At 41.1% G+C, this 21,660-nt stretch overlaps 2 protein-coding genes across 2 annotated transcripts; one reads left to right on the forward strand and one right to left on the reverse strand.

The window, feature by feature from the left end:
- Window positions 1-2,607: 2,607 nt before the first annotated feature.
- Window positions 2,608-3,606, forward strand: LOC127635663 (trace amine-associated receptor 6-like). The gene has a single exon (XM_052115850.1). The coding sequence runs from the start codon at window positions 2,608-2,610 to the stop codon at window positions 3,604-3,606; it is 999 nt and encodes a 332-aa protein (XP_051971810.1).
- A 10,929-nt stretch (window positions 3,607-14,535) lies between these two features.
- Window positions 14,536-15,510, reverse strand: LOC127635666 (trace amine-associated receptor 13c-like). Its single transcript, XM_052115852.1, has one exon. It carries the CDS (start codon window positions 15,508-15,510, stop codon window positions 14,536-14,538), a length of 975 nt encoding a protein of 324 aa, XP_051971812.1.
- Between the last annotated feature and the right edge of the window lie 6,150 nt (window positions 15,511-21,660).

Raw genomic sequence — 21,660 nt, forward strand, 5'->3', positions numbered from 1 at the left:
ACTGACAGGGTGAACCGCCTGCACCTAGCGCCGTTCCCCTCCACTGAGGTAATACTGTGCGCTTTTACCCCAGGAGATCCCACAAACTCGGCTCCTTGGATGACTTCTCCCTAGCCCTCTGGTCTGCGAATTCAGCGGAGGAATTCGCCGACCAAGACCAATGCGGATACTCAATTTACTCTGTACTGGAATAGGTGCTCCACAGGACGGGATCCCACGTGGACTTTTCCCTCTGTATGTATTTTCCGCGGTACTGTCCCTTTGTGAGCGGACCTACGTCTCCCTTGGGCAGTCCTCACGGACCCCCGGTCACTGTGTTTGTAGCAACTCCTCCCTCCCAATGATGTAGGATCTACCACCGCATCATTCTCCACATGTGACCTAAAAGTCCATGTGATGCATTTCACCACTCTTTTCCTCCCCCAGTCTGGGCAGGTGTGGTCTCCGCAGGGTCTTTCCCCCCTGAAAGAATAGGAAAACTGGGAAAGATCGCCTTCCCCGATGCGTATGATAGCGTTAAGATGGCTCCAGCCATCGAAGAAGCGACACTATGGGTCCAATTTAAATCACGCCATGCACTGAGCCATGTACGTTTACTGCTGACACAGGAGCGGGCAGGTATTTTACATGCCAAAGCGACCATCTTCAAACGTCTTAGCGCAATTACATATTTCCAGGGTTGGGAGGGTTACTTTTGAAATGTTTTCCATTACAGATTACAGAACACATGCTATAAAATGTAATTTGTAACATATTTCGTTACTCAAGGTCAGTAACGTATTCTAAATACTTTGGATTACTTCTTCAGCACTGGTAGATTTTTTCACTTGTTTTGACCAGAAAAACTGCCAGTACAGTAAGACAAAATACCTATGTTAAAAATACATTCTCTGAAAAACCAAAATATCTTATGCAGTGTTGTTTTTAAAATATATATTTAAGGATTTTTAGATATTTTAACAGGAAAAAAATACAAAAAATAATTATCAAGAACAACATTTTTGCCCTAAAGGTTTGCCTAAAGGTTTTACTAGAAAAAAATTAATTATGATCCAACGTGAATTTTCTTGATTAAAAAATATGATTGTGTCTGGTAACGTGCATGTAAAAATGGCTAGAAATAGCATTTTAGCTAAGCGTAAAGCTAACAATTTACACAAGGTTTATTTCTAATTTTTCTGCTCCAAACTTACTTCAAACTTACCTCTCTGTCTGCTCGTATGAATGTAACACATCATAAGAAAGTGTCTCACCACTGTTTAAATACAGTTTGGATCGCATCATTTATATGTATAAATGTTTTCCATTTGAAAGGACTAAATATTAAATGAAACAAATGAAAATAAAATGCAAAGTAATCTCTTATACAGTAATCAAAATACTCTTTTAAAGTAACTGTATTCTAAATACCAATGTATTGGAATACAGTTACTTATATTTTGTATTTTAAATACATAATCCCATAACATATATTTCATTACTCCCCAACCCTGCCTATTTCTCAGGAAAATAGCAAATTGTGCTTTGTGCCACTTCGTGAACTTACAATACACCCACAGTTTGCGCGCATACACCCACAATAACACAAACACTCCCACCAACAGCCACGTGTGCTTTACGCTGGCACGAAAATTATAAGATATAAGATAAAAACGATAAGACATTGTGCATGGTCGTTAAGAGTAGTGCTGCACTTTGCGCACTCTCGAAAATAGAGCCCTATATTACTCTGAATCAAGAACCAGGCCTTGAGAGGAAAATGTATGTTAAGGTCGAAAGCAGACAAGGATCTTCTTTTATGGTGGAAAGAAAATATGAAGCGGTACAAGAAAATTGGAAGCTTTTCAGACCAGAATGTGTTTATGTACATGAAAACACAGTGTAATTCATAAAAAGCCAACATTCCCCACTTGCTCTTCTGAATAATATAACATGTGAAATTATGAAAATGTTATAGTCTTGATGTAGATACATCAATATACATGTGCAATACCTTAATGCCGTCAGTATACGTTTCTATGTAAGCTCTGGGTAAGTTAAGATGTTTTGCTATTTTTTTCTATATTTGTTATTGCACATTGTTTATTATTTTTTCCTGAAAGGAAAACATACAGTAGTTTGCTGAAGTTAGATTATCTTGAAATCGTTCTTGGTAACGTTTGTAAATAAAACAAAATTTTAATTTCACATTCATGTCACACTCGTTAATTTTAACTTACATTTTATTTATGTGTAATAAATTACTCTTTGTTGTGTGTGTGTTAGAGTTGTAGAGTACAAAATTACTCAATAATGCCCATTCCTAGTGTATTGGAAATGAAAGCATAAGATTTAACCATTTAACTTTTTGCCATTTGTAACTTTAAATATTATACACTATACAATCAGCCTTTCAATGCTTATGAATATTTAGTTTATGGGCAGGTCTAATGCTCCAATATTAATAAACCTTCTAGGTAATGGCAGTTTTCCTTAATATAAATGAATCTACAATTCTGCCAGTTATGAGCAGATACCAATATAACAAGCTTGAACATCAACAACAACCAGCTTTAAAATGTTCCTCTGAAGACTCTATATCATTTTGAAGACTTTCTGATAATTATAATGTTTAACATGGGAATGGCAGATGCAGACAATCAAGGAATTGATTACTGCTATCCAAACAACAACTCGTCGTGCATCAAAGAAATCAAGCCACGAGCGGAATACTTTGTTTTGTACATCTTCATTTCATTCGCATCCGTTTTTACTGTGTTTCTGAACCTGCTGGTGATAATCTCCATCTCTCACTTCAAGCAGCTCCACACTCCAACCAACCTGCTCATTCTCTCTCTGGCTGTGGCTGACTTAATCGTAGGACTGACTGTAATACCACTAATGGGCATCAGATATATTGAGACATGTTGGTTCTTTGGAGAGACATTTTGCTCCTTATTTCCATTTATTATATATACTGTTGTTTCAGCATCTCTTGGTAATTTAGTTTTCATATCTATAGATCGTTTTATTGCTGTGAAAGATCCTCTGCAATATTCAACAAAAGTCACGACCAAAAAAGCTGTTTTTTGTATCATTATTAACTGGCTATGTTCTGCCATTTATTCTGTTATTATGCTATATGAAGCTATCTTCTATTCAGACAACCAAAGCATCTGTTACGGGGACTGTATTGTTACTGTCAAATTTGAATATGTTATAACAGACCTAATTGTTTCTTTATTGGCCCCTTGTTCTGTAATCATATCTTTATATGGGAAGATTTTCTGTGTGGCAAAATATCAAGCTCGGCTTATAAACTCTGTCACAAATGTCAGCAGGTCAGAAAAAAAGGCAGCAAAAACATTAGGGATTGTGATTACAGTATATCTTTTGTGTTGGATCCCATATTACATAGTCTCTCTTGTTCCAGGGTTTAACTCAAATGAATCAGCTATAATGAACGTTATGTGTTGGATTATGTACATGAATTCCTGTATGAATCCCCTTATCTACGCATTGTTTTATCAATGGTTCAGAATATCAGCTAAACACATTCTGTCTCTGAAAATATTTGAATCATCATCTCAATATTTAAGTCTGTTTCCAGAGGTAAATGATAAGTGATTATCTGTAACTCCAAAGCCATGACAAAGATTTCACTAAGTTACTTTTAAACTGCAATGAGATGGGAGACAAAACAGGTGGGAGACGAGAGTACTTACTGTAAGTTTGTGCAAATATATACAAATAAATTAAAAGATTACTGATTTGGTGATGTAGTTTGCTTTATGTTTGTTATTTTGGCATGGCCTGGCCTGGAACTCAATCGCAACTATTTTAATACTAAATCAGTTACTAAAATTTCTGCCTTTTTGCATCTAGTCATTAGTCACTATTATTTTCATGTTGCACCGAAAACCCTAAAAATGGGGTGTCACAATCCAAACCTTTTCTATCAGTTACAATACCATTAACAGCTGTATGATAAAACCTTTAAAGACAATATACTGTTATACTTTAACAAAAACAATTGTACACAAGTAAATGTGGTGCTAGAAGATATCTATAATAAAAGTTATTATAAAGCTTTGCATGTATCCTTTTCCCAATAATTAGTTTAATATTATGTGGCATGCTGACAGACAACCAAGTGACTGCCGTAGCAAGCGCTAGGGAGCAAAAGAGGTGGAGTGTTTTTCTAACAAACAGCACAAGGATCTAAGTGTGACTGAGCATCTTCAATAATAACGTCTGGTTTATATGATGTTTTTCTGTGACCAGTGAATGAAATGTCTTTTGCAAATGTCCAATATTACTGCTCCTAAGTTTTTATCTATTACAGTTTATGCCAAAACACACAGAATATTACAGGTCTTTATCTCGTAATGCCAAAATCATTCTAAGAACCAAAGAATATTCAGCATTTATATTTTTTTTACTTTGTGTTTGCTGCATTAATTATTATTTAGGATCCATATTTTACCTAATGTCCTATGTAAGGAACAGGACTTAGTACATAAAGAAACTGAAATGTAAAATAAAATAAAAAAATCAATTGTGAACTGAAAACCTATTATCTGGTTAAGATTTAAAGGAAAGCATACATTTGCGCATGTCTTTTTAAATGTTTTTGTAAATTTAGACAATTGTTTTACTACATTAAGATAAAAACACCATTCACATTTTTTCTTTTAAAGAATATGTGCTACCAGTGACCAATTTCTGGGGTCTCTTCAAAGCCTTGCTTAAACATAAAACATTTTTGTCTTGAAGGCTTTGGGACTGTACATCTTTTTATTTTATTTTATTGTATTTTTTGGTGCTACCAGCCAATTAGCAATGTCATTACATACAGTATTTTCCCTATGAAAATATAGCATGAAGCCCTGAATTAATTGCATGTTCATCATGAACATAATACAGTCAAATCATATGGTAATTGTTCCTGACATGAGAGTAAATAAAATTAAACATTTAAATAAAAAAAAGACAACTATGACAAGTTAACACAGTGACTTTCTGTTTGGGAGAGGCCAATAAAATTTTTTGGAAATGAATATTAGTACTTGATGAATATAAGTGGGACATAAGCTTTATCCTCATTATATCTATATGTACTTCCTTGGTTAAACAATTCCTAAACTAATCTTTGGGAAGTAATTCACTTTTTTGTTTCCTAATTTGATGTTAAATGAAGATAGCTGAGCACCTGCACCTTTGTGTTGATGTTGTGCATACTTTCTGAGGTTTTATATTAATCTTTCAGCCTCAGGTCTGTTGAGCAAAATTATCCTATATTTAAATACTGAACTATGTTTGTCTTTATAGAGGAAATTTTGTCCCATGTTTACAAAATGTTGCACACTAATATTTAAAAACATTTCAAAGGGTTAAACTTAATGGACATTTTAAGCAGAAGTTGATTTCTTTTTAATCTTTATGTCTATAAGTCCATTTTTTAAACAAAATAAATTAATAAAGACCAATGCCTAGCTTGTTAATATCCCACTTTGACGATACAAGTGTCCCACTTTACCAGTATTGGCTGAACAGAATTAGTGATCTGGTCAAAAGCTTTTGACTCAGGTAGGAAACACTCCAAGCTTTCTATAAAGGTATACCATCAGATTATTTGGCAATTGGTTAATAATTAAAAGTACAAGGAAATGTAAAAAGTCAAAAAATGTCCTACTTTGCCCTTATTCACCCAACTAGTACTCCATTAGACCATATAGGCCTTCAATGTGGCAAAAGGGGCCCCAGCCTGGTGTTTTTAAAAGGAAGAGAGGGGTTCTCAAACAGGTTGGCACCAAAGAGATACTGCACTGTTCATTTAGGGAGTAACAGCCTTGAATATTCTAGTATTAATCCCCCAAAAAAAAAACAAGAAAAAAAACTTGATTGGCCTCACACAAACAAAAAGTTGTTATTTTAACTTGTCATATAAGTGTCTTTCTTCTTTTTATTTACTCTGATGTCAGGAAAAATTATCATGAGATTCAGCTTTTATATTTTTGGAGACAATGCAATTAATTTACCAATCAGCACCTGTAAAAATCTAGAATATTAATTTGAGGCAGTTCATAAGGAGCAACATAGGGGACTGAGACGTTTTAAAGCTGAAATTATATTTCATTTTCATGTACAAATGCGTGATACTCTAAGGACTTCTGTTAAGGACTAATTATTTGTTGTCTCAGTACATGGGTGTGATATGAGAGGGTTTCATGGTGTTTCCAATTGACAAATAGATGTATTTGTTATTTGTTTTATTAAATAATTGCAACTTGTTTGGAAATGCATTGTGGAGCGGAGGGGTGTGGGGCCGGGTCGGAATATTGCGCGCCGGTCCCCAATCGGCCTGATGAGGCGCGCGAGGGATAAAGGCGGCCGTGACGATGGTTTGAGAGAGAGAGAGAATTACGGGCATGTCCCCTTGTTTATGTTGTGTTTTAAGTTTCTTATTACGGCCGTCGTCCGCGGGGCAAGTGGGGACTGGATACCCCGACCGCCTGGAGCGAGGGAGCCGCTGCCGGGGGCGGAGGAGTGCCCTGCCGTCCCCAGAGACGCAGAGGGGTCGAGGGAGACTGCTGTCCGCGAGGGGAGGAGGGAAGAAACTCTCCGACCACCCGGAGCGGTAGAGCCGCTGCCAGGGGCGGAGGAGTGTCCCCATTTGCCGCCAGAAAAGCGGAGGCGCGTTCTACCCGCTGGGGGTCGACGGTTTCACTCCGGTTCGCCTGGGGTTGGAGTGGCTGTCGTGCGCCTGAGTGTGGAGGAGTGTTCGAGGACCACGCAACGGTACATCAGAGAACCGGTGAGTGAGCTTTTTCTCTCTCTCCTCTCTCTCTCCCTTTCGCACCGTGTTGGCCTTTTCCCTCGCCTATTTTGTTGTTTTTCCCCCTCCTGTCTCCTCCTAGGGCGGGGATACACCCTGCCCCAGGGATGGGGGGGGGGTGTACGTCATGCCAGTGGAACCCCGTCCTGAGATAACGCCGGGAGGAGTGTGGAGCGGAGGGGTGTGGGGTGGGGCCGGGTCGGAATATCGCGCGCCCGGTCCCCAATCGGCCTGATGAGGCGCGCGAGGGATAAAGGCGGCCGGTGACGATGGTTCGAGAGAGAGAGAATTACGGGCATGTCCGCATGTGTGTTTGTTTATGTTGTGTTTTAAGTTTCTTATTAAATTATTATTTATGTTGACAAGCCGGTTCTCGCCACCTCCTTGCCCATCCTTTAACTGTTTTACATACATCTCTATCTTTCTCTCGCCATAGGTCACATGTTTGGGGCCTTGGTTGCAGTAACTCATATAAACACAGCATAAAGAAAATGCAGTCACTTTTTACAGCCACATTAGGACAGCAGTAAGTTTTACCATCAAACCTGTTCTTGTGTAGGAGTAGAAGTACAAACAATATACACAGTTATACACGATACACACTATAAAAAATAATAGAGCTAGACACTAAACACACTGACAAAAATATAGCTATAAAAATGATTGTTGATTCTTTGGCATGTGCAATGCTATATTTACAATGTTGAGTTATATCAGGAATTGTCCTCACTGTATCAGTTCAGGGAAAAAAATTAATCAACACTTACAAAAATCATAATTAATGGCTTAGAAATTATAAGAGACAATATATATTTGACTGATATTTTTAACCAGCTGTAAAGCAAAGCATAGATAAGCAGATTCAGATGCAAATTAGCCTACAAAGTCCATGTAAGAAAATTTGACACGGTGGAGGAGATTACAGATTTTTCTGCAATAGAAGACGTATCATATGGAATCTAGCAAAGCAGATACACTGTCACAACAATTCCTAATATAAGAGCAGCTCTCAGATATCCTCTTCACTGAACTTTCCTTTACTTGCATTCCAAAGAAGCACTCTCGGAGAGCCTGGGTAGCTCAGCGAGTAAAGACGCTGACTACTACACATGGAGTCGCAAGTTCGAATCCAGGGCGTGCTGAGTGACTCCAGCCAGGTCTCCTAAGCAACCAAATTGGCCTGGTTGCTAGGGAGAGTAGAGTCACATGGGGTAACCTCCTCATGGTTGCTATAATGTTGTTTTCGCTCTTAGTGGGACACGTGGTATGTTGTGCGCTGATGCCGTGGAGGGTAGCGTGAAGCCTCCACACGTGCTATGTCTCCGTGGTAACACGGTCAACAATCCACGTGATAAGATGCACCATGTAATGTTCAGCGATGGGAGGGAGGAGGACATGGAAACTTCGGGTAACCTCCTCATGGTTGCTATAATGTTGTTTCCGCTCTCGGTGGGACACGTGGTATGTTGTTCGCGGATGCCGTGGAGGGTAGCGTGAAGCCTCCACACGTGCTATGTCTCCATGGTAACACGGTCAACAATCCACGTGATAAGATGTGTTAGCTCAAAAGATAACTCCACGTTTAGTTCAAACACTTTTTTATTGCCTCTTTCCCCCAAACCCAGGAACAACCACACAACCTAAAAAACTCTTCCTCCCTCCCCCGAAGAGGGGTGCTACTTCCACACTGCTCCCACAACAGTGCCCCCTTATGGCGAGATATGCCATTAAGATAACACACAGGTGTAACAATCTCCCTCTCTTTAAAGAGAAAAAAACAAACAAAAAAAACGACCAGCTAACCTGTCATGGTGTATTAAATAAGAACAACAATATAACATAAAAGGTTATTAGTAAAGGGAGGGGAAACTCATGCTTGAGTTCATTTAACAGTCCAGCATCCTTCATAGAGAGCCTTAAGAAGTGAGGTTGAGGAAGCTCCCTTTTTTGTAAGACAGTCTGCAAGTTGATCTTTTGTTTCAGACCATAACACTTGACCAACCCTCTTAGTTTGGATCAGTTCTTTTATCGAACTGATTTCCAAACGCAGTCTTTTCTCAGCAACAAACTTAGTAGACTTCAGTGCATCTACAAGAGAGAAATTATCGGTGACACAGATTATGGGTACAGGAGAAACAGTACAACCAGCATTCAGTTCAGAAAACAGAGTTGACAAAAAAATTGCATTATCAATCCCCTCAGACATAGCAAGCGTTTCACCTGCAAGAGTGCTTCTGACAACTCTCTTAATTCTCTTAGATTGCCATGAAATTGGAGAGAACTGCCCATTTTCACCCATCAAAACAATGAAGTACCCACCTTGAGTACCCCCATCTGAAAGATTTGCAAACGATGCATCAGTGAATGTAACCATTTTTAAGTTACTGTCTTTCCCAAGCTGTTGAAAATTCAACTGAACTGACTTGGTCTTGAGTTTACAGACTACCCTGTTAGCTTCATTAATGTTCTGAACTGTAGCTTGTTTGAGACAAGATGCCAAATTACTTGCATCAAACATGACATCAGGCCTGCTCTGTCTAGCAACCCACAGAAGTTGACCTATCTTTGACCTAAGTTGTTCTCTCTCCTCTTCTGTGAGAGGTGAAGCGGACTCTGCTGCTCGTGAAGGTGTGATATGTATGGGCTGTAGGTGCTGAATGTATGTCATTTGGTGTATTTGTACCTTCTTACCCAAAGTCACAAAATCCACACCCACATAGGAAAAGTTATTGTGAACTTCACGACCTACATTGAACTTTGACCTAAGGTAAGGTATGACACTCTCTGAAAACAGCTGTGAACCTCCCCATATGAAATCATCAACGTTACAAGCAAGTACACCAGTTACCTTCATGTCCTCATCAAGCCAGTAGAAAACTGCAGGGTCAACCTTAGACACAATACCTCCTGCTTCAGTCATAATGCTTTTAACTCTGTTATACCAATACAATGAGGCATCAGCTAAACCATACACACATTTTCTTAGTTTCCAAAGTGTCCCTGTGCCATTGGCCTCCAGTGGTGGTTTGATAAAAATGTCTCTGGACAGCTCCATGCCTTGTAGGAAGGCAGATTTTATGTCCATTGAGTGAAGTTCCCATTGTCTTTGACATAACACTGCCACTAGAAGTCTCAATGACTCTGAGGCACAAGTCGGCGAGTCCTTTTGCAGCTCAGAAACTTGTAGCTCCCCAAATCCTCGTGCAACAAGTCTTGCTTTGGGAACTAATCCATTTTCAGTCTCTTTCAAAGTGCACACCCATCGAGTGGAGACGCACTTTTGTCCTTTGTCCTCAACTTCTTCAAACACCTCGTTCTGTCTCCAATTTTGTATTTCCTTTTCTTTTGCTTCATCAAAAGACACATCCTTAGTCACAAAAACATCCTCGTGTGTATCCGAATTTGAAGCCTCTTTCTGGACACGAAGATCCTCTAATTGTGACAGATCTGCTGATTCACTGTTACCAGCTACCTCCGCAGGCTCAAGTAGCTCCAAGTTATACCAGTTCTTATATTTTCCATTGGCTTTTCCAGCACGTCCTAGCACCTTTGCTGTTTGTGAAACACCACTTGCTTGGTTTCTAAATGTCACAATTTGTCCAGTCTTTATGTTAATGTTTCCAATGTCTGGTCTCTCTGCTTCTGCATTTTCAACAGCAGGTAAAGGATCATTCTCTGCGTTTTCTACATTTGTCTCTTCTTCAATGATGTCCACTGTACGTTGTCCTTGGTTATTCTCCTCAGAGACAATCTGAGGCTCTTCATTTTCATGAGTAACTTTTCTTAACCTTAGTTGGTGCACTCTGACACAGGTGCCTCCATGTCTGACAAAAACAACTGCACTATCCTGTCCAATGACCACTCCAGGCCCTTTCCATTCTGGACAGTCCACTCGTTTGTAATAAACCTTATCTCCAGGTTCAGTATCGCTCGTCAGTGGGCCGTAACTGTTTCTTTAGAGCTCTCCGTATCCTCTCCGAACATTCAGCTTCTGTAAAAGCCTTTCTTGCAGCATGCAGGGCTGAAATGTGCTTAGCAACCCATTCACTCTTGGTAGTCCCCTCTAGAGCCGGTGCTTTGTCTATTAACACTGAGGGCAGATTAGGATTCTGCCCGAACACCAGCTGATGTGGACTGTACCCATGGACACTTTGCATACAGTTCTTTGCCATCAAGGCCCAGTCCATTGCAGTGCTCCAGTCACATTCAGTACTAGCTTTCACTTTCATAATGATCTCAGTTAGGGTTTGATTATGACGCTCCAACAGTCCATTGCTCCAGGGGCTGTAGGCAGGTGTTGTCTTAACTTCAATATTAAAGTTCTCGGCCATGTCTCTCACTTCTTCATTATTAAACTCGCCACCATTGTCACTGAATAGCTTTTGCGGTGGGCCATGTACACTAATCCAATCGTGGATAAAATGCTTGACAATTTCAGAAGCCCTCTTGGTGGTGAGGACACTACCAGCACTAAAACGAGTAAACTGGTCAATAATGTGTAGGTACCAGACCCCTGGCTCAAGCTCGTGCAAATCTATAGCAACTGTTTCATTATACGTAGATGCCAGTGGTAATCCGACAGCAGGTTTTGGTTTGGTTCTACAGTATTTCTGACATGCTTCACATTGGTTTATGATCTTTTGCAACAGGCTGGGGCATTCTGCGTCCTTGTTGCCAGAATTATCCATCAGTCTTAGTAGTTTGTCTGCAGAGGCATGCCCAAACTGTTTATGAAGCTTTTCCAAAACTTTCATCTTCTCACTTGTGTTCATCTTGTCTGTGATTGACAATATTTCATCTTCAACAGTTAATATCTGATCAGAGTGAGCAGGATTTTTATTTTCATTGTCCACAATGTTCACACAATAATGTCCAGAGCTTGTAAAGTCTAGTTTGACCGGCTGTCATGACAGCACAGTTTTACATTTTCCATGTCCAGAACGGTCCCTGCCCTTTTTAATGATGTCTTACTCAAAAGCAGGGGGATGTTTACAGGTACCACTTCTGTTTCAATATTACACTTCATGTTGCCAATCTTTGCAGGAATCTTGACTCTTTTTCCTGAGTAAACTACTTTTCCATCTCCAAACTTGAAAGGCCTATGACTTTCTGCTTCTGTTTCTTTCATCATCTTTACACTTTTCTTCTGTAACACAGTACTGTAGTTGTCAAGCCACTCTTGTCCACAGACTGTCCTAGTACAAGCAGTGTCTATTATTGCTGAGCCATAACATTCGGTCATGAATATTTCTGCATCTGTCGGTGATTCTTTGGTGTACAGAGTAATATTACACTCTTCCATGTCAGTTTTATCTTCTGTAATCTTAACACTCTCACCTTTATGCGGACAATCTTTGACCCAGTGATATGTACTTTGGCACACTGCACATTTCGATCGCCGTCCGTACTTATCTAGCGGGTTAGTACCGGGCTGTGGAGTTTTCTGGTGAGCGCTTTGCTGCCAGGACTTACTTTTCTGCCGTCGCTGCTCCGTCACAAACACGGACTCCTGGCTAATACTTTGTGCTGCCGCGCTCGTTTTTCCGGCAAATATTCTCTTCAGAGCGGACTTCATCGAGGCATAAGTTAAGTCAGTGCATGCAGTTAGAGCCAACTGCCTATCCGTCGTATCCAAACACGCAGTATCCAAAAGCTTAAAAGCTAAAACTGCGTCGGGTAGCTCCATGTTGTACATTTTCATCCGAGAATAGCGCTGTTCGAAATCAATAATATAGTCCGCCATGGACATGTTCGCTTCTTTCATAATCCGGTCGAAATCTGAGTAAGCATCGTAGATCCTGTCCTTTTCCTCTTTAAGGAACAAAGCATCCAGTTTCACTAACAAAGTGGTCATTCCAGTGTCTTTATTTAGATCATCTACCGGAATTTCCATCGCTGTATCCCGCGCCCTTCCTGATAGCGCCAGGGCGACGGCAAGAGCTTGTTTTTTTTTTTCCAAATCGGTAACTCTGGTCCAAATGTTGACTTCATTCTTCCAACTTTCGTAGGGTTCTCCTTCTTCAAACGTTGGTGGAACCCTGTAGTTAGCAGCCATCCTCTGCTACCAATGTTAGCTCAAAAGATAACTCCACGTTTAGTTCAAACACTTTTTTATTGCCTCTTTCCCCCAAACCCAGGAACAACCACACAACCTAAAAAACTCTTCCTCCCTCCCCCGAAGAGGGGTGCTACTTCCACACTGCTCCCACAACAGTGTCCCCTTATGGCGAGATATGCCATTAAGATAACACACAGGAGTAACAAGATGCACCATGTAATGTTCAGCGATAGGAGGGAGGAGGACATGGAAACTTGGGCTTCAATTCAAAAGGTATAACTTTTAATAAACAAACTCAAAATCGCTTTTCAGCATCAGACTCATTAGCTTCAGGTTTTGTATAGTCTCTCTCTGACTGGTAGCGCTTCTCCTCATTTCTGGCATGGTCTCTTTTTATCTCTCTCCCCAGTGCTTAATGCAATCAGAAACATGTGTTAGACATTATAACACATGTCTGTTCTGTTTGAAATGTCCAAATATGCGCTACTAATTACATAACTAATATTGAATTCTGACAAGCAAAATCAGCAAATACAGATGATCATTAAAATTTTTGTTGCGGTTATTTTCTATGCACAGTACAGGGTGACAGACGTACGCTGATTAAAAACTAAATTACTAAAATGCTGAGAGAAGCAGACCAGTGATTTTTACAAACAGTCCACAGACAGCATCTCCTAAGTACAAGCACATCTCAATCAACTTAATGCCATCGAAGGGCATGACAAAAAGTACAATAAGCAGGTCGGCCACAGCCAGAAAGAGAATGAGCAGGTTGGTTGGAGTGTGGAGCTTCATAATGTGAGAAATGGAGATGATCACCAGCAGGTTCAGAAACGGTGCATGCTGTCATGCATGCTCCATCACGGCCTGTCACACCCTCCTCCTTGTCACAGGCTTGCTTCATGGGGGCCATATTTAGATCACCACCTCAATACTGCAAATGTAATCTCAGTACCCTCAATTGGACATTTTCGCTTGCATTAAATAGGGCATTTCATAATTGCATCAGTACGTCAAAGGTCACTGTCATATAGGCCAGAGCATGCAGCATAAATAAAAACTTACTGAGTGCTCCTTAAACCCCAGGTTGCCTCATTCACAGGGGGAATCATCCTTTGCAAGGTTTGGTAAATGTCTTGAAAATAAATCCAACCAGTCATTGATCGTGTGATAAATTAAGATGTATTTTTAGTTAGATTTTTTTAAATAAGCAGTTGGATGAAAAAGCTCCAATACCTGATCATAGCACTGACACTTGGCCATTATTCTGGTGATAAATAATGTCATATACAGTGTTTAGAAAGATTAATGGGAGAAAGAAAAGAATAAACACGGAATTACTTTGTGTACTGTGATAGCACATTAGGCCAGCATTTATTGTAATAATTAAGCTCAGAATCCAATTTTTTTTTAAAGATATGACAATGATGGTTTCACCAGAATATGCTCTGAGTAACAACAGTGAATACAAGTGGTTGAACAGTAAAATCACTTTGAGCGGCTGCAAATTTTGTCAAAAAAAACATACATGGCAAATACAGGTATTTAGACAAACTTACAATGAAAAGGCACACATTTGTACTCTATTTGTGCCTCAAACAATATTATCATCAATAAATGTATAGATAATTTCTTGAACAGATTCATTATAAACTGATCACAGATCTTCTGGAAACAGATTTAAGTATTCTGATGATGGTTTAAATATTTTTAGAGTCAGAATGTGTTTAGCTGATTTTCTAAACCATCTATAAAATAGTGCATAAATGAGAGGATTCATACAGGAATTCATGTACACAATCCAACATGTTATATTAAATTCAACCGATTCTGTTGACTCATTTCCTTCAATAAGGATCACAATGTAGTACGGTAGCCAACACATAAAGTAAACCACTACCACAATCCCCAATGTTTTTGCTGCCTTTCTTTGTGACCTGCTGACTCCAGTAACATAATTTACAACCTTGGCCTGATATTTTGCAACACAGAAGATTTTCACATATATAGACATGATTACAGAACAGGGGGCAACTAAAGTGACAATGAGATCTGTGACAACATGTTCAAATTTAAAAGAAACTGTACAGTCTCCGTAACATCTGTCTTGTGTCTCTGGATAGAACAAAGAATTGGATAAGATTATGACAGAATATGTGGTTGAACATAGCCAGTTCATAATTAAACAAAAAATAACTTTATTATTTGTGACTCTTACTGTGTATCTCAAAGGGTCTGTCACAGCAATGTAACGATCTACAGATATAAAAACTAAATTACCAAGAGATGCAGAAACAACCATAAAAACAAAAAATAAAAACACAGAACAAAATGCCTCTCCAAAGTACCAGCATGATTCTATAAATCTGATGCCCATTAGTGGTATAACAATCAGTCCCACAATCAGATCAGCAACAGCCAGAGAGAGAATGAGCAGGTTGGTTGGAGTGTGGAGCTGCTTGAAGTGAGAGATGGAGATGATCACCAGCAGGTTCAGAAACACAGTGAACACTGAGAGTGAAAAAACAAAAATGTACAAAACTATGTACTCCACTTCAGGTTTGACTTCTCTGATACATGAAAAATTGTTGTTTGGAAAGCAATACAGGATGTCTCGGCTGTCGTATATCATGCCATTCTTAAACATTTTCGCTATCAATTATATCCTCATATGTAGTCTGTCCCAGTTGTTCACTGCAGGTGCTTCATCAAAAGACCACTTTGATTCTGTGGTATATTCTAGTTTCCAGTTTGGCTTTCTACCTTCCTTGACTGACTCGACACTGACTTTTATATCTACTGAAAACACTGTTCATCCCATTCAGTGTAAGGTTTCAATATATTGCATTAATCCCACCCACTATTTACATATTCATAAAATTCAGATATTAATAAAATGATGTGAAATGTAACAGTCAAGAGTGTTTAAATCTCTCATAAAATACAAACTTAACAGCTATCCAGATATAACTTATTTATAGTATACATATATGCACACTGATTATTTATATTATGTATTATGGCATTGTAACAGTATCAGAACAGGTGAGCAGGAGGTGGGAACTGGCCGAACAGTCAACATAAAGGTTTAATGATATAAATTGATTGAAAACAACATAAAACATAAACTAATAGACACACATGCGTCTGCTTCCGTCTTTCTCTCTCTTGAAAGGGTGCCTCCGGCTCGTCTTTTTCCCCCTCCTGGCTGATTAGCCTGATTCAGTATGTCCCCACGGCCCGGCCCCGCACTCCTCCTCGTCACACTCCTCCATCAAGCTACTCAGGCTTGGGAAACCCCCGGCATGATGCACTCCCCTCCCTTCCTGGAAGGGCGGGCGCTGCCCTTCCAGCCGTGCTTGCCGGCAGGTCTTCCCTGCCTTTCTGGAGCCCTGGGAGAGACTAGGGGAAGGAAAAGGGAGAGGGAAAGAGTTTGATTAGACGTATTCAGGGACGGTGTCCTAAAAATATATATTACCTATCAGGATGTGCTACCAACGTTAAATTTGCATAGATTTAGGGTTTGGGGTAGGGTTAGGGCTTAGTACAGCCTCACACCATAATCACAAAATCTGATAGTTATGCTGGTAGCACATCCTCACTCAATGCTTGTAATGAATTATAATGGAACAGCAGTGCAGCTTTGTCCCTGGGCGCTTCGACAGCGCTTTTAAAAGAGAATATTTTCCTAAGAGTTTCTCTAAAAGAGCAATACACAGCTGCGTTGAACGTCCATTTCAGGATGCGTCTTTATAAAGATGCCCTTCCTATAAAGATGGTCATAAGAGCTGCCTTGTGTGCCTGGGCTGCGATCACACGCAGGTAGCGTTTTATGAATGGTTCATGTTCTCCATGCGAGAACATAGCCATGGCATTGTGGTTGCGGCTTTCTTTCCTCATGAGAGAAAGCCACTTCAGCCCCTCCTTCCTATGGGATTGGGGCCAGCGCAGCTGCCGATGAAGGCGATTTGGGGCGTACAGAACCACGAACCCCACGAACCACCCGCTCCCCAGCACGCTCGCTTGCTTCCTTCCGGGCTCGAGGTGAGAGCGGCTCGATTCACTGCTAGTCTGTTTACTCCCTCAGGCCCTGCAAGATGGATGATGATTTTGCTGCTGCATCTGAGAGCGTCACAGCGGCGTCTGATGCCGATGACTCGACTGGGCTGCCACCTCCAGGTCTGCACTTCCAGTGTGAGCCTGATGCACAGATGTCCGCTATGCTTGCCCGGACCGCCATGAGCGTGGGGAAGGACTGGAACCCTCCATCCCCCCCACCACTCACGGCTAAAGGATTGGTTCCCGGGTCCCCCCGGTTCCTTTCTTCCCGGAGGTGCATGACGAGTTGACAAAGCCATAGAGGGCACCTTTTACTACCCAAAACTGTCTTCCTCGCTCCTCTGCTCTCACTACCCTTGACGATGGAGCAGCTCCAAACACTCTGTCTCTGTCCTGCATGCCATGCCCCCCCTGCAATCCACCAGGTCAAGGCACTTGAAGATCTGCACTTGGGTAGTCCTGTTCATGATGTGCTTCAGGAACTGCGCTCGATGACCGATCATGCCCCCCGGGCCACGAAGGTCACAGCGCCAGCACTCGGACGGTTGATGGCCACCCTTGTGGTACAGGAGCATCATCTATGGCTGGACCTGGTGGAGATACGGGAGGTAGACAAAGCATGCTTCCTCAAACACCCCCGTCACCCAGCTCGGTCTATTCGGCGACACCATTGACGACTTTGCCCAGTAGTTCTCAGCGGCGAAGAAACCGATGGGGGCCACATCATGCCCAGCCGGCAGCGTTGAGCGCCCCGCGGGAAGTGCACGCCCCCATCTCCCGAATGTCCTCGAGGGCCCGGAAAGCTAGCATTCCTGAGACGGATGACACAGGGAATGAGGCGTTTTCTCTGGAGCTGGTAAGCAGACCACTCTGTCCCTCGGTGGAGAGCCGGGAGGAGAACCTTCAGTTAAAGCAATTTTCTTTGCTACACCCCCTTCGGGCTGTGGTTCTCACATTCTCAATAATAGAGCAATTTCCTCTCTCCCTGGGTCACCTGGCCCGCAAATGCTGTCCTCACGACAATCCGGTGCCAGACTTCAGCAGTCCCGGTACACCAGACGCAGACCCCCTGCCTCCGGACCTAAGACCACTGCCCCCCAGCCGTCCATCGAATTAGAGCCGGTCCCTCCAGCCGAGATGAAGAAGGGTCTCTACAGCCCTTACTTCATCATACCTGAGAAAGACGGCGGCTTACGACCGATCTTGGACTTGTGGGTTTTCTACCGGGCCTTGCACAAACTCCCATTCAAAATGCTCACGCAAAGACACATTTTAACTTGTGTCTGGCATCAAGATTGGTTTGTAGCGGAAGACCTGAAGGACACGTACATCCATGTCTCTACCTTGCCTCGACACCGACCCTTTCTACAGTTCGCGTCGACGGCCAGGTGCATCAGTACAAGGTCATCCCCTTTGGCATGTCCTTGTCCCCTCACGTCCTCACGAAGGTCGCAGAGGCAGCCCTTGCCCCACCAGGGGAAGTGGGCATCTGCATTCTCGACTACCTCGACGACTGGCTCATCCTGGCCCACTCCCGTGAGTTAATATGCACCCACGGGGACCAGGTGCTCAGGCACCTCAGCCGCCTAGGGTACAGAGCATCTCTTTTCTTGGCATGGAGTTAGACTCAGTCTCAATGGCAGCACGCCTCACCAACGAGCGTGCGCATTCAGTGCTGAAATGCCTCACATTGTTCAAGCCAGGCACGGCAATTCCTATAAAAACATTTCCAGAGGCTCCTGGGGCATATGAGTCAAGCGGCTCGAATGGGGGTCTCTAAAGGCCGAGAGGACCACTGAGAGATCACAGGAGTGGAACAGGCTTTGCCAGGGAGGATTCAACCTCCGGCGCCTCTAAGGACTTGCCATCCACTGCGTCGTGGTGGGCTTTGATAGTGGCTACATACACCTTCAAGGTGGAGGGGGACAGCCTCCCCTCCAACCTCTTTTGCAGGGATGAAAGCACTGAATGAACTGCGCATCTCTGCGGGTCTTCAGACCGGGAAGAACACCAATTTGCCTGGTAGAGGAAGTTCTGGCTTGGTTGATCTTGTCTACGACGGCAGGTGGTAGGCCAATTAGATATTGCAGGTTCGAGCACACTCAACGAGAAGTGTGGCATCCTCGTGGGCACTGGCCAATGGCACCTCCCTAGCAGACATATGCAGAGCAGCGGGTTGGGCAACACTCAACTTTACAAGATTTTACAATCTCAGGGTTGAGTCGGCTTCATCCCGTGTTCTTCAGTTCCGAGCCAGTAGAACTCAGTAAACGCAGAAACAACTGACCGGGTGTACCGCTTGCATCTAGCGCCTTTCCCCTCTACTGGAATAGGTGCTCCACAGGATGGGCCCCCCCGTGTGGACTTTCTGCAGTATGGTCCCCTTGCGAGCGGACCTGCGTCTCCCTTGGACAGTCCCCGCTGTCCCCCGGTCTCAGTGTTTGTAGCAACTCCTCCCTCTCAATAGGTAGGATCTACCACCGTACCATTCTCCACATGGCCTGAAACCCCAAGTGATATATTTCACCACTCTTTACCTCCCCTAGCCTGAAAGAATAGGAATTGGAAAAGAACGCCTTCCCCAATGGGTGTGATAGCATTAAGATGGCCCTAGCCACTTTAAACTATGCGAGAAACATAGAGAGAGAAAAGGCGTGGCTATTTACGATACCAGAATTTCTAAAGGTACCGAGTACTGGGTCTACCCGGTACCCACGCAGAGGCGGGAACTTTCGAACGCTCACAACAAGCAAAAGATTGCGGCAAATCACGTCGAAATGAAAAGTGGAAAAAGCCAGGTTTGGAAATTATTTGCATTTGAGGCTGATGAAAAGGGAAACATCATAGATCAGCAAAAACCTGTTTGTAAACGCTGCTTTCGCAATTTTCTGACGAAAGGAGGAAACACGTCAAACTTAATAAAGACAGACACACGGATTTATTCAAGCAAATAAAGCAGGTGAGTTGAAAAGCATATTATCATTTGCACTAGGGCTGAAACGTTTAGTCGACATTATCGACATTGTCGAAAAAACTAAATTGATGAGAAAAATTATCTTGTCGAATAGTCATTTGATCTCATTTAACATAACATGAAATCACATTAAACTTTAACGATATCGCGTGAGAGCAGCAGTTCACGTCTGATGGAGGAAGAATTACACAGATCAGTCCAGATGCACTCCAAACTTTCACAGTTTATTTTATGTAGATCCCAAAGTATTAGGGAATGATTAAAAAAAAATAAAAATTCAGAAGCATGTACCATTGTGGAATAGCCTAAGCGGAGGCGGAGCTCTTTAAGGAAGCATCCTGGCGTAACATCTTAAATGCTGTAAAATTTCTTTATTAAAGTTCAAATAACACAGCAGCAGGTCATAAAGTCAGAAACTGGCATTTCTCTGTGTGTTCGGTGCCTCTTCTATGAGTTGCGCGAATGTCCTGATCTAAGGGGGAGATATTGAAACTTCACCCGGCTGAGTATGGCAAGCCGTTTTAACTTTTATTCATTTCCAGGATATGAATTCTTGATATCAACAATTCAATTTTCACTAGTTAAAATGATAGTTATTGATATCAGGAATTCAATATCTACTAGTAACAATGGCAATTTTTGATATCAGAAATTACATTTCCACTAGAAACAATGCTAATTCTTGATATCAACAATTACATTTTTACTAGTTAAAATGCTCATTCTAGATATCAAGAATTGTATTTCAACTAGTAAAAACTATAATTCTTGATATCTGTAATTGTATTTTCACCATATTTGAATTGTCACCATAGGCTGCCATTCAAAATCAATTGTTGATATTAAGAATTGATTTCTTGTTGAAATTCCAATTTCACATATCAGAAATACAATTCATACTAGTAAAAACCTTTATTTTTGATATCAAGAATTCAATTGTCACTAGCTGAAATGTCTATTCTTGATATCAACAACTGATTTTGAATGGCAGCCTATGGTGATATTTCACTAGTGAAAATACAATTACAGATATCAATTATAGTTCTTACTAGTTGAAATACAATTCTTGATATCTAGAATGAGCATGTTAACTAGTAAAAATGTAATTGTTGATATCAAGAATTAGCGTTGTTACTAGTGGAAATGTAATTTCTGATATCAAAAATTGCCCTTGTTACTAGTAGATATCGAATTCCTGATATCAATAACTATCATTTTAACTAGTGAAAACTGAATTGTTGATATCAAGGATTCATATCATGGAAATTAATAAAAGTTCAAACGCTTGCCATAGCTGAGAGAGACTCTACCTCGGGGAACTCATCCCGCGCACGCTAAATGCAGCTAAATTAGAACGCGATTGCTTGCGACTTATTTAAACATAATATATGTTTTCTTATCATGAAGAAAATTTACAATATGCAGCTTTATTAATAAGGGAGCACTTTGCACATTAGTTTGGAAATCGTTTTTTATTAATTCTATTGTATGCTTGTTTATTTAGGCCTTTTTTTAGTACTTGGTAAAAACTTAAATTAAAAGTTGCAAAAGTTATGCAAATCTTATATAAGTGTTCAAAAATACTTTAAGCATACATTGTTCAGTTTTTTTTATAATTAAAAAATTATATATTTCAATTAAAGTGTTGCTCAATGGCATATTTTTGTTCTTAGTTCTGCTGCTAATGTTTTGTAGACTTTGTTAATAAAAGAGTGTTGTTTAGTAACCTGTTTTTGCTTTGGTACCGAA

Source organism: Xyrauchen texanus, chromosome 43, assembly GCF_025860055.1.
Source record: "Xyrauchen texanus isolate HMW12.3.18 chromosome 43, RBS_HiC_50CHRs, whole genome shotgun sequence".
Lineage (NCBI taxonomy): Eukaryota > Metazoa > Chordata > Actinopteri > Cypriniformes > Catostomidae > Xyrauchen > Xyrauchen texanus.

Coding starts and splice junctions, on each gene's coding strand:
- LOC127635663 (XM_052115850.1), top strand. CDS start 2,608: ATGTTTAACATGGGAATGGCAGATGCAGACAATCAAGGAATTGATTAC.
- LOC127635666 (XM_052115852.1), bottom strand. CDS start 15,510: ATGATATACGACAGCCGAGACATCCTGTATTGCTTTCCAAACAACAAT.